Source organism: Zalophus californianus, chromosome 10, assembly GCF_009762305.2.
Source record: "Zalophus californianus isolate mZalCal1 chromosome 10, mZalCal1.pri.v2, whole genome shotgun sequence".
In the NCBI taxonomy this organism is placed as follows: Eukaryota; Metazoa; Chordata; class Mammalia; order Carnivora; family Otariidae; genus Zalophus; species Zalophus californianus.
Genome location: NC_045604.1, coordinates 95,936,190 through 95,948,068, shown reverse-complemented (window position 1 = coordinate 95,948,068; position 11,879 = coordinate 95,936,190). Strand labels below are relative to the sequence as shown.

General features: G+C 53.5%; 1 protein-coding gene across 4 annotated transcripts; it reads left to right on the top strand.

The window, feature by feature from the left end:
* The first annotated feature begins 2,881 nt into the window (after window positions 1–2,881).
* On the top strand, window positions 2,882–11,664 carry CD19 (CD19 molecule). 4 transcript variants are annotated; one of them, XR_004819383.1, is made up of 18 exons: window positions 2,882–3,633; window positions 3,874–4,128; window positions 4,443–4,646; window positions 4,779–5,072; window positions 6,100–6,210; window positions 6,479–6,527; window positions 6,809–6,897; window positions 7,328–7,441; window positions 7,573–7,677; window positions 7,760–7,828; window positions 7,937–7,993; window positions 8,093–8,149; window positions 8,696–8,788; window positions 8,890–8,997; window positions 9,185–9,749; window positions 10,774–10,828; window positions 10,993–11,079; window positions 11,611–11,664. XR_004819383.1 is itself a non-coding variant. In XM_035722460.1 (15 exons), exons 1-14 carry the CDS (start codon window positions 3,177–3,179, stop codon window positions 8,985–8,987), a joined length of 2,055 nt encoding a protein of 684 aa, XP_035578353.1. In that variant the 5' UTR covers window positions 2,890–3,176; the 3' UTR covers window positions 8,988–8,997; window positions 9,185–10,179. The 4 variants fall into 4 exon arrangements, 2 of the variants coding, with proteins under 2 accessions (XP_035578353.1, XP_035578354.1); XR_004819384.1 differs by having other exon boundaries at window positions 2,884–3,633; window positions 6,103–6,210; XM_035722460.1 differs by lacking the exons at window positions 10,774–10,828; window positions 10,993–11,079; window positions 11,611–11,664 and having other exon boundaries at window positions 2,890–3,633; window positions 7,934–7,993; window positions 9,185–10,179.
* The last annotated feature ends 215 nt before the right edge of the window (window positions 11,665–11,879 follow it).

Sequence of the window (11,879 nt, the reverse complement as noted above, 5' to 3'; positions counted from 1 at the left end):
TGGTGGTAAATGTAAATGGTATAGCCACCCTGGAACAGAGTATGATAGTTTGTGGGGCACCTGGCTGGCTCAGTTGGAAGAGCATGTGACTCCTGATCTTGGGGTCCTGAGTTCCAGCCCCACCTTGGGTGTAGAGATCACTAAAACAAATAAATAAACTTAAAAAAAAAATCTGGCCAGGTTAACTCCTGCTTATAAATCCCCAGCAGTTTACTGCCCTCAGTAGCTTACTGCCCTAAGATTCTCTGTGTGCGAGGCAGAGTTTCTTGAGAAGGAGGTGAAATAATGACTATAAGGCGCTAGTCAATTCCCAGGCTTGGAGTTTATCCTGAGACCCTGGGAGCCTTTGAAGGCTGTTGAGCATGAGAAGCACATGACTAATACCAAGGAAATTCTTTCTGTGTAAAGTGTAGGCAGAAAGCAAAAGAGAAGACAGCCCAGAAAAGAGGCTGTTGAAGTGGTTCTGGTTGGGAAGGGAAGAGTCAAAAAAGAGGAAGTTGATTTTAGAAATATTTAGGATGAAAACTGGACTAGCCTTGGCGACTGAGTGCATGAGAGGGAAGTGAAGAGAAAGTTTTCTTTTGCTCTTCCGAATTTCCTTCCTTTTGTGGACCTTGAAAATAAAAGGTACTTTACCAGCAATAACTGGGTTGGGGAATAGCAATTCAGGATAAGCAAGCTACAGCAAAAACTATAGGCTAGCCCAACCAACAAAGGAGAGGAATGTTATTTTAGGGAGAAGGAGGAAGTTGGGAGGGGTTGTTTGGAAGAAAGCCCATTGGAGAAAAGCAGGAGTTCAGGGTGATGATGGTTTTTCACTGGCTGAGTTGCAGGGGTGGTCGATTTCTTGTAGGAGATGCAATGTACGAATGTACATCTTTTCCTGTTGGGGCCTGTAACTGATGACTCTTTCCTGTGGAGGGGTCTTCTGTTGGGTAATTGACCCCGCTTCCTATAATTGAGGTAGTGGTTCAGCGTGAGAGCTCCCCCTTCTGGCCTGGTTTCCCTTTATGAACTTTCACACTTGATACAACAAATATTTATGGAGCACTTACTAGATACCGGGGAACTAGACAGGAAAGATTCCTGTTGTGGAAGAGCCGGCGAACATTCTGGGGCAGGAAGTAGATGAGAGATTAACAAAGAAACAAGCATATCTGGGAACTGGGCAAATGCTGGTTAGGAAATAAAACAGGGGCATAGGGGCGCCTGGATGGCTCAGTCGGTTAAGCGACTGCCTTCGGCTCAGGTCGTGATCCCAGAGTCCCGGGATCCAGTCCCGTATCGGGCTCCCTGCTCAGCAGGGCGTCTGCTTCTCCCTCTGGCCCTCCCCCCTCTCATGTGCTCTCTCTCTCTCTCTCTCTCACTCTCTCAGGTAAATAAATAAAATCTAAAAAAAAAAAAAACTTTTAATAAAAAAAAAACCAGGTGTGTGAAATCAAAATACGGGGGGGAGGGGTCAGGAAAGGCCTCTCTGAGGAAGTAACATTTGAATGGAGGCCTGAGGGATGAAAAGGAGCCAAGGGTGCGGAAGAGCTGAGGAGGGATCCAGGAGGAAGAGCACAAGTGTGAAGGCTTTGTTTGGAGGAGGGGCAGGGCAGCGAAAAAGGTAGAGAAAAATCTGAGGTAGAGAAAAAGCCACCACAGCGTTCTGAGCAGGGGACTGATGTGCGCTAGTCAGGAAACCGCCTGTGAGACCGATGGAAAGCTAATGAAGGGGATTGGAGGGATTTTGTTGAAAGAAAGGCAAACGGGGTCCTGCCACCTCACCCTCTGCATGCCCCAATGTCCTACGCTCCCCCTCCGAGCCACCCCAAACCGACCAAAGGGAAGTGGGGGCCCTGACAGCTGGAGGGTCCCTTGGGGTTTGCCTAAAGCAAACAGGAAGCTGCAGCCCAGCAAGCCCGGGCCTGGGAACGGGCAACTGAGAGAGCAGGTCTCCTGGGTCCCTGGACCCTTTCCCTGAGTGACTACAGAGGGAAAGACAGAGATACACCAAACATGCAGAGAGAGAGAGAGAGAGAGAGAGAGAGAGAGAGAGAGAGCCAGAGGAGGAGGAAGGAGGGGAGAGACTGTGGAGAGGGGAGGGGCAGAAGCACAGATTTCAGAGTCAGGACCCCTGAGTTCTAGTGCTTATTAGTCACCAGCTCATTGTGTGACCTCAGGCAACACCCTGCCCTTTGGGGGCCTCAATGTCCCCATTTCTAAATGGGTTCCTTCCATAACTGAAGCAGGGGCTTCCTGGGGAAGAAGTGGGACACAAAGGGGCATTGGTCCCCAGTCATTTCTCGGGACTGCCGCGCACGCACTTCAGGGGCAACCTGGCTTGCGCTCGGCCGTTGGCTGATGTTGTCTCTCATTAACTGAGGGCCTACTACATGCCGGGCCCTGGGCTAAAAGTGCCATACGTATACTGCCCTGTTTAATCTTTTTATTTATTTTTTTTAATTTTTTTTAAAGATTTTATTTATTTATTTGAGATAGAGAGAATGAGAGATAGAGAGCACGAGAGGGAAGAGGGTCAGAGGGAGAAACAGACTCCCTGCCAAGCAGGGAGCCCGATGCGGGACTCGATCCCTGGACTCCAGGATCATGACCTGAGCCGAAGGCAGTCGCTTAACCAACTGAGCCACCCAGGCGCCCTATTTTTTTTTAATTTTTTTAAAGATTTTATTTATTTATTTGACAGAGAGACACAGCAAGAGAGGAAACATGAGCAGGGGGAGTGGGAGAGGGAGAAGCAGGCTTCCTGCGGAGCAGGGAGCCCGATGCGGGGCTTGATCCCAGGACCCTGGGATCATGACCCGAGCTGAAAGCAGACGCTTAACGACTGAGCCACCCAGGCGCCCCTGCCCTGTTTAATCTTCACAAACAAGATTTTGAAAGCACTATTATTATCCCCAGTTTACAGAGAAAGAAACAAAAGCCGAGAAAGACGTTTAGCCAAGTGGTGGACGTGGAGGATTCAAAGTCAAGTCGGCCAGATCTCAAAGGATATGGGATGGGCTGGTCGTACAGAGTGGGAAGAAGGCCCAAGAAATGTGGCCCAAGTGAATGAATGGGGGTGTGTGTGCGAAGAGAAATGGGTTTGGAGCCTTGGGTTGAAGGAGGGAGGGGGAGAAGGATGGAGCCCTTAAAACTGGAGCCACTCAACAAATATTTATTGGGCGCCCCCGATGCCCCAAGCACTGTCCCAGAGCACGGTGCATGTGGTGTTGAACAAGACCGAGGCTCTGCCTCAAGAGGCTTACATTCTAGTGGGAGGAACAGAAAGTGAACAAGCAGACACACGAACAAGGTCATTTCACACGGTGGTAAGTGTCGGGATGAAAATAAAAGCGTGGCAGGGAGGAGACAAGTTTTGTGGGTCTGGAGGGGTGCATGGAGAAGGGGACTGGAGGCGTGACCACCCCTTCCTCCCTGGGGGGACTGCCTACCCGCCTGCCCGCCCCCACAGACGCTCATGGTTCAGCGCCCCCCAGGCCCCCGCCTGCCCCAGCATCCCCCGCGCGGCCAAGCTGGGTGCCCCGGGGAGTCGGGCCGCCATGCCACCTCCTCTCCTTCTCTTCTTCCTCCTCTTCCTCACACCCGAGGGAGTCAGGCCCCAGGAACCACAGCTGGTGGAGGCTAAAGGTATGTCCAGAGGGTACAGATGGAAAGAATTGGGGCTGGAAAACCTGGGTCTGGCTGGGTCCTCTTGGCCAAGTCACTTACCCTCTCTGGGCCTTCATTTTGTTATTTGTAAAATTCAGGGAGGGGTTGGAAGGACTCTTGAGAGCTTATCCACTCCCAGCTGGTGGGGTCGTTGGGTAATAACCCAGTGTGAGGAATGAAGGGGGCAAAGAGTTCCTCTCCCTCTTTCTCTCTCCTCAGAGGGAGGCCAAGCTGAGCTGCCATGCCTCAAAGGTTCCTCAGATGGTCTTCCTCTGCAGCAGGCCCTGTTTCAGGGGTCTCGGTCAGAGCTGGGCCACAGGTCCCAAGGCCTGGGCATCCAGAAGGGGTCCCTTGGCGTCCAGCTGTTCGTCTTCAACGTCTCTGACCAGATGGGGGGCTTCTACCTGTGCCAGCTAGGGCCCCCTTCCGAGCAGGCGTGGCAGTCTGGCTGGACAGTCAGCGTGGAAGGCAGTGGTGAGGTCTGGGCCGGGGCAGGGAGGGGTGGACGAGAAGAGGGAGGACATCTGGCCGCTAAAACGGATTTGGAGGGAGGGGCTCAAGGGGCTGAGGGACAAGCACGCAGCTAGTTCTAGGTGGCTCCTCAGAACTCCGGTGGCCTCATGACTTCAGCACTGAGCTATTCCGTCTTTCACTCTCTTCTCTCTCTGAGTTGTCATTTCTCTCTCTCTCTCTCTCTCTCTCTCTGGGTCTTTGTCTCTGTCTCTGGGTCTCTGTATCTCTCTGCCTCTCCTGGATGTGTCCGTATCTGGTTCTGGGTCTCTTCCTAGGGGAGCTGTTCCGGTGGAATGCTTCGGCCCTAAATGACTCAGGCTGTGGGCTGGGGAACAGGTCCTCAGAGGGCCCCAAGCCCTCTTCTGGTTACCCCACAAGCTCCCAGGTGTATGTGTGGGCCAAAGACCACCCTGAGATCTGGGAGATAGACCCTGAATGTGCCCTGCCCAGGGGCAGTCTGAAGCAGAGCCTCAACCAAGGTAAGGTGTTGGGGAGATGCCAGAAAGTGGGGGTTCCAGGGATGGGGGATGGTGATTGGGAACTAGAGGGTTTGCCGGGCGGGGGAGACCCCAAGGATTACACTTTCCTAGCCTTGGCTCTCCTTGCCCCAGACCTCACCGTAGCCCCTGGCTCCACATTCTGGCTGCCCTGTGAGGTGCCCCCTGCCTCCGTGGCCAGAGGCCCCATCTCCTGGACCCACGTGCGCCCTAAGAAGCATAACATCTCCTTGCTGAGCTTAAACCTGAGGGAGGATGACCCAGGCAGAGAGATGTGGGTCCTGGGCACCCTCAGGGGAGGGGCTGTTCTGTTGCTGCCCCAGGCCACAGTTCGAGATGCTGGCATCTATCATTGTTATCATGGCAACATGACCATCAAGATGGAGCTGAAGGTCACTGCCCAGTCAGGTAGAGTTTCTCCCAATTGTGGGGCATCTGTGTGGGGGCTACTGGGAAGAATTGGGAGCCAGTCAACCTTGGCTCCCCCAAACTGAGAGCTAGTACCAGACTCATCCCAAACCCCAGCTTCTATACTGACCACTGACTCCACCTCTGTCCTCTCTCGTTTCCAAATTGCTACTTTTCTGGGTCTTCTCCTACCACTGGTTGCTCTGTCCCACCCGCTTTGGAAGGGTCTTCCTCCTGCACTCCTCACTGTTGGAGCTCTGAGGCCTTGTCTCACCTCATCAGCACTTTCTCTTTTCCTTGTCTACACTCTCTTCCTGTTTGACCTCCTTTACTCTCACGGCTCCTTAGGCCAGCATGCCTTAGTGACCCGATTCCAGGCTCCATACACCTCACCCCCAGCCATTTCCTGTCATTTGATGCCCCCACAGGCTCAAAATATACAAAATCAAACTCAACATCTTCCCCAAGGGTAGTCTTTTGGGTGCCTCTGTGTCAGTGAAGGACCTGCCCACGGGCCGAAGCCAGAAACCTGGGTATCCTTCCTTTTCCTCACCCATCCATCCATCAAACTGGTCACAGTGCTCTGCCCCTTCTGTCTCCCTTAATACAATCCTCCCATGCTACCCTAACCACAGTTCTCAACCTCAACCTCAAATTTCACTTCACACTTCACTCCAGTACCCTGCTGCTTCCCACCTCTAAGTTCACCTTGTGAACTTGACTCTGGCCCTCACTTTGAACATGACTGTCCTTAATTGCATCAGGAAGCTTATCATCATGTTCCCCTGAATCCTAACATAGAGTCTGACTATAGTCATGGTTTGTTGCATAGATACTATCCCAGGCCCCAGGTCAGGCTCTGGGGCGTAGTGCCTAACCTCAGAGGGAGGCCAGCCCTCCTTGTAGCTTGTGATTTTGAAGATCTGTGTCTTGTCCGTGTCCCCCAGACTTCTGGCCCTTTGAGGTCCTGAGGCTGGGAAGCAATACGCCAGCCTGGGGTCCCCGTCTCATAGCTGCTTCTCCCCAGCAGTAAGGAATTGGCTGCTAGATACTGGTGGCTGGAAAGTCCCTGTTGTGCCATTACTTTATCTGATCTTCTGCCTGGGTTCCCTGGTGAGCTTTCTTCATCTTCGAAGAGGTGAGTCATGTCCCCCAGCCCATCTGCCCAAGCTACCCCATCTTCCCCAGGATGGCCCACATTGGCCAGTCTGACAACCACCTTTCTCTCCTCCCATACCTCCCCCACGGACCTCCAGTCCTGCTCCCCACTCCTCTAACCGCCCTCCAAACTTACCAGGCCCCTGGGACTTTGAAGTCCCTTCCCCTCCATTGACCCGAGTGACCTCCCCAGTGCCCCGCCAATCTTCACCCTGCCTCCTCTGATCACGCCCCTTAACTCTCACCAGCCCTGATCCTCAGGAGGAAAAGAAAGCGAATGACAGATCCCACCAGAAGGTAATGACGCGAGGGCCCCCGCAGTCTCCCATCCTGCACTTTTGCTCAAAGCTTTGCACTTACTGTTTCCTCGGCTCAGCGTGTCATTCCCCACCTCTACCGCTGAAATACTGCCCAAGCTTCAGAGCCCAGCTCCAAAGCTACCTCCCCTCGTGAAGACTCCTTGGAGCGATCCCAGACCCCTCTGTAGGCTGCGGCAGAACAGAGGAGCTAAATACACGTGACTACATTTTATCCTCTGAGGGCCCGGTCTCACAGTGCTACTCCCCTTCCTCCGCCAGGTTCTTCAAAGTGACGCCTCCCCCGGGAAGCGGGGCCCAGAATCAGTATGGGAACGTGCTCTCCCTTCCCACGCCCTCCTCTGGCACCGGTAGGAGGCACCGCCAGGTCTCGGACTCCGCGCTAAAGCCCCACCCCTTTTCCTCGTCACTCCAATCCCCGGAGCGCCCAGCCTCCCCGAGCTCGGAACTCCGCCTTCAGAAAAAAGAGCCCGCCCCGGGGCGCGGAGTCCCGCCCAGATCCGAGCCCCGCCCCTAACACCAGAGCCCGCCCCCAGAGCTCATGGCCCCGCCCCTAGGGCGCGGGACCTGATCCCGTTCCGAGAGCCGCACCGCCCCCGAGACCGAGGCCACGCCCCCAGGTGTAGATCCCGCCCCTTCGGCTCAGGGCGAGGGCGGGGGGTGCCCAGCCGCGAAGGCGCCCTTGGAGCCGGGAGCTTCCCGTCCCCTGGCCAGCCTCGCAGACCCTTAGCCTTGACCGCCCCTATTTCTTCTGTCCCGCTACAACGCTCCTCCCGCCAGGACGCGCCCTGAGGTGGGCTGCAGGCCTGGGGGCCGCCGTGCAGTCTTACGGAAGCCCGCGCAGCGACGGCCCGGAGCCCGGAGCCGCGGGGTCCCGGAGCCCGCCGCCGGCAGGTGATTGATTGTGGGGCTGGAGGGGGGTTCCTCACGTGAGGGGTGTTGGAGCGGTCTGCGGCTGGAATACTGGACTGGGGCCTGGAGGAAGGGGGCTGTGACTCGGTTCCCACTCACATCCCGAAACCCAGGCCCAGAAGAAGAGGAGGGGGAGGCCTATGAGGAGCCAGACAGTGAGGAGGGCTCCGAGTTCTACGAGAACGACTCCAACCGTGGGCAGGACCAACTCTCCCAGGGTAGGACTGCGCCCCCCGAGGCTCCCCCACCTTCTCAGCGCTGGGCTTTGGGCCCTCGCTGGACCCTCTCCTTCTCCACCAGATGGCAGCGGCTATGAGAACCCTGAGAATGGGGCCTTGGGTCCTGAGGATGAAGACTCCTTCTCCAGCGGTAATTTGGGGTCCTTGTGGGGCCTCAGAGGCTTGGGAGGACCCAGACGGCCCTGGAGCCCCTACAGGGCAGGAATGGCCCCTGGAGTTCTCTGTTTTCCTGCAGCAGCCGAGTCTTACGAGAATGAGGATGAAGACCTGGCCCAGCCAGTCACCAGGACAGTAGGTATGTGTGAGGACAGTCACATTAATGTGGGCTGTGGGGTGGCAGGAGTGTATGTGTGAGCCCGAGCCCAGGAGGAATAACTTCCTTTCTCTTCTCTAGACTTCCTGAGCCCCCATGGGTCAGCCTGGGACCCCAGCAGGGAAGCAACCTCTCTTGGTGAGAAATGCTAGGAACCATCCTGCCTTGGGCCGATTGGGTTGACCTGGGTCTCAGCTCTGACTCCGGGCTCAACCTCAACCTTGACCTTGACTCTGACCCCAGGTGTAATTCTGGCCTTGCATCGATTCCTAACACTAACCTCAACCCCAATCCTGATCCCAGGATTTACCCCATCCCTAACTATGAACATAATCTCTGAGCCCCCTGTGATTCCAGCCTGGATTTTGACCTCTACCTCACGCCAGCCCCCGTACAAACCACAGCTTTGACCTCAGTTGTCTCTACAACCTCCTCGTGGCTCTGACTTTGACTTTGACTTCTGCCAGTTCTGTTCTTGACAGTGATCATAATCTAACCCACACCTGACCAAACCCTTAACAAGGGCCTTGAATCTGACACCGAACCTAATCTCTCTTTCCTAGTACAGCATGGGTCAAGCCCTCCACCTTCCCCTGCCCCTCAGATTCCCTCTGTGTCTTAGGCTGCACTTCCCCTCCCCAAGTCCAATGTGGCTCTAGGCCACCAACTCTCCTGCCCAAGCAGGCTCCCAGTCGTACGAGGATATGAGAGGGATCCTGTATGCAGCCCCCCAGCTCCGCTCCATTCGGGCCCAGCCTGGTCCCAACCATGAGGAAGGTGGGTGCTTCTGCTTCTGTCCCCTGTTGTCCTCTGAGTCTCACCCCCTCCCAGCCTACTTCTGGCTCTTGCTGTATCTTACCCTTCCTGGTGCTAATCAGATGCAGACTCCTATGAGAACATGGACATGGATAATCCCAATGGGCCAGAACCAGCATGGGGAGGAGGAGGCCACATGGGCACCTGGAGCACTAGATGATTCCCTTCACGTGAGCCGGGAACTGCCTTCTAAGGAAGGGGGAGAAAGAAGGAGATGAGTAGGGGTGGAAGTGATTCTCAGGGAGGGAGAGGGGAAAGGGTTCCCAAGACCTGGTGTTCGGAGGTGGGGGTGGGGGGGTGGGGGGGTGGGGGTGGGCGGGCTTCTGGAACCTCCGCATCACCATTTCTTCTCCATAGCCTGGGCCTCCTTAGGCCCCTGAGATCCATACCTGATTCTGAAATCTGGGACCCTGAGCAGACAGCATCAACCTCTGGAGCAACGTTGCCTTGGATGTGTGTGTGTGTGTGTGTGTGTGTGTGTGTGTGTGTGTGTGTGTACACCAATGAAACTTTGGCTTCCCTTGCACTCCCCCAATAAACTCAATGACTTCTTCCGATCCTTGGATGTAAATGCCCTTATATGGGAGGGTGCCCTTGTATGGGAGGGGAAGGGAAGGTGAGGATGCATGTTCTCCACCCCTCTCTTGAATCCGGCAGAAGAGGGAGAGCTGAATCTTGGGTACAAAGGAGGGGCCTTTTCCCTCCAGTGGCTTTGCCTGCCCCTGTCTCCCTCACTTGCCTGCCATGGCCACCGTCCAGTTGTTCAGTGATCGTTGCTTCAGCGGCGGTGGGGGCCCAGGGAAGAGGAAGCTGGACAGGAATGCATGGTCATCACCAGCCTTTACTAAGCATCTCCTCTGTTCCCACGCCAGTCAACCCATTTCATTTCTACAATAACCTCACAAGGTCATCAAGCACTTAGGTGCCAGGATTGTATCTTAAGTATTTATGTCTGTTTTATGTATATAGTATATATATATATATATATATATATATATATTTATACACACAGGTTTATGTATATTAGCTCATTTTATTTTCATAATCAACCCTATTTCAGAGGTGAGAATCTGAGACAGAGAAGCTAAGGAACATGCCCAACCTTGCCTAGCTGGGGTCAGCGCTCGAACTCTGACGGTCTAATTCCAGAGCCTATACTCAGTCTTGACACTCTCCCTTTCTGGTTGCAATTTTGTAGATGGGAAACTGAATGTCAGAGAGGCAAGTGACAGGTCCAAGGTCACATGACTGGTGCTTCACAGCACTAGATATGAACCCAGAAATCTGGCTGCAGTTCTAGCCAGTGTGCCTACTCTCTGATAAACTACTACTTCTTCTTCTTCTTCTTTTTTTAAAAGATTTTATTTATTTATTTTTTTAAAGATTTTTATTTATTGATTTGAGAGAGAGAAAGAGAGAGCACACATGAGAGGGGGGAGGGTCAGAGGGAGAAGCAGACTCCCTGCCGAGCAGGTACCCCGATGTGGGACTCCATCCGGGGACTCCAGGATCATAACCTGAGCTGAAGGCAGTCGCCCAACCAACTGAGCCACCCAGGCACCCAAGATTTTATCTATTTATTTGAGAAAGCATGAGCAGGGGCAGGCAGAGGGACAAGCAGACTCCCTGCTGAGCACAGAGCCCAATGCCTGGCTCCATCTCATGACCCTGAGATCGTGAGCTGACCTGAAATCAAGAGTCACTTAACTGACTGAACTACCCAGGCGCCTCTCCAGAATTCCTTTTCTTAATGCACCAGTTCCTTCTTCATAATGTCCCATTTTTTAGAGCTTCTATTCCTTTTTTATCTCTGAATCTTCAGAACTTAACTTTCTCTGTATTAACACTATTATTATGTGCCAGGCATCGTTCTAATAAGTGCTTTACATTTTATCTTTGCAACAATCCTATGAAGGAGGGACGCTAAAATTATTCTCATTTTACAGCTGAGAAGACTGAGTCACAGAGAAATCAAATACTTCGATTGCTAACTGACCTTAGGTAACTTGCTTAAGCTCAATGACCCTCAGTTGCCCCAATTATAAAACAGCATTAGGGAGGGGGCATGGTGTGGTTACTATTATCTGTACAACGGGTTGGATTTTCCTGTGGTGGTGTCATCGTGGAAGGTTTTTTGACCTCTCTTGTGTTTCTCCTGCCTACAGGAGTCCCCTGGGCCCCACTGCCATCCCTGGGGGCCAGCTTGCCACAGTCTTACAGGCAACACAGGTTTCTTACCATTTTATTCATGAGTGAGTATCTCAGAGCAGGTGTTCGTACCAGAGGTTTGGTCGGAATCCAAGCCCATACTTTGGTGAACCTTGGGGTTCTGATTTCCTGCAGTGACTTTTCCCATCCACTCCCTGTTGGGAGGCTTGCTTCCATACTGCATCCCAAGGCCTGTGGATGGATTTTTTTTCTCTGTCTCCTGCACCCAGAACAGACAGCCCATTCTCAGCTCCTAGCTTTGTGCAGGGTGTGTGGTTTCAGTTCTGTGCTGTTCCTGGGGCCTCAGTTTGACTTCTGTCCCCATGTGGGGCTTAAAACCCCAATTCTCAGGGTGGGAGTTCCTGGGTGGCTCAGTCGTTAAGCATCTGCCTTCGGCTCAGGTCCTGATCACAGGGTCCTGGGATCGAGCCCTGCGTTTGGCTCTCTGCTTGGCTGGGAGCCTGCTTCTCCCCCTCCCTGCCACTCCCCTGCTTGTGCTCTCTCGCTCTCTCTCTCTCTGTTAAGTAAATAAATAAAAATTTTTTTTCTTTTACTTTCTTTCTTTTTTTTTTAAGGGAGAAGCAGGCTCCTTGCTGAGCAGAGTCCGATGCAGAGCTAGATCCCAGGACCCTGGGATCATGACCTGAGCTGAAGGCAGACGCTTTTTTTTTTTTTTTTAAGATTTTATTTGTTTATTTGACACACAGAGAGAGAAAGCACAAGTGGGGGAGCGGCAGGCAGAGGGAGAGGGAGAAGCAGGCTCCCCACTGAGCAGGGAGCCTGATGTGGGGCTTGATTCCAGGACCCTGAGATCATGACCTGAGCCGAAGGCAGATGCTTACTG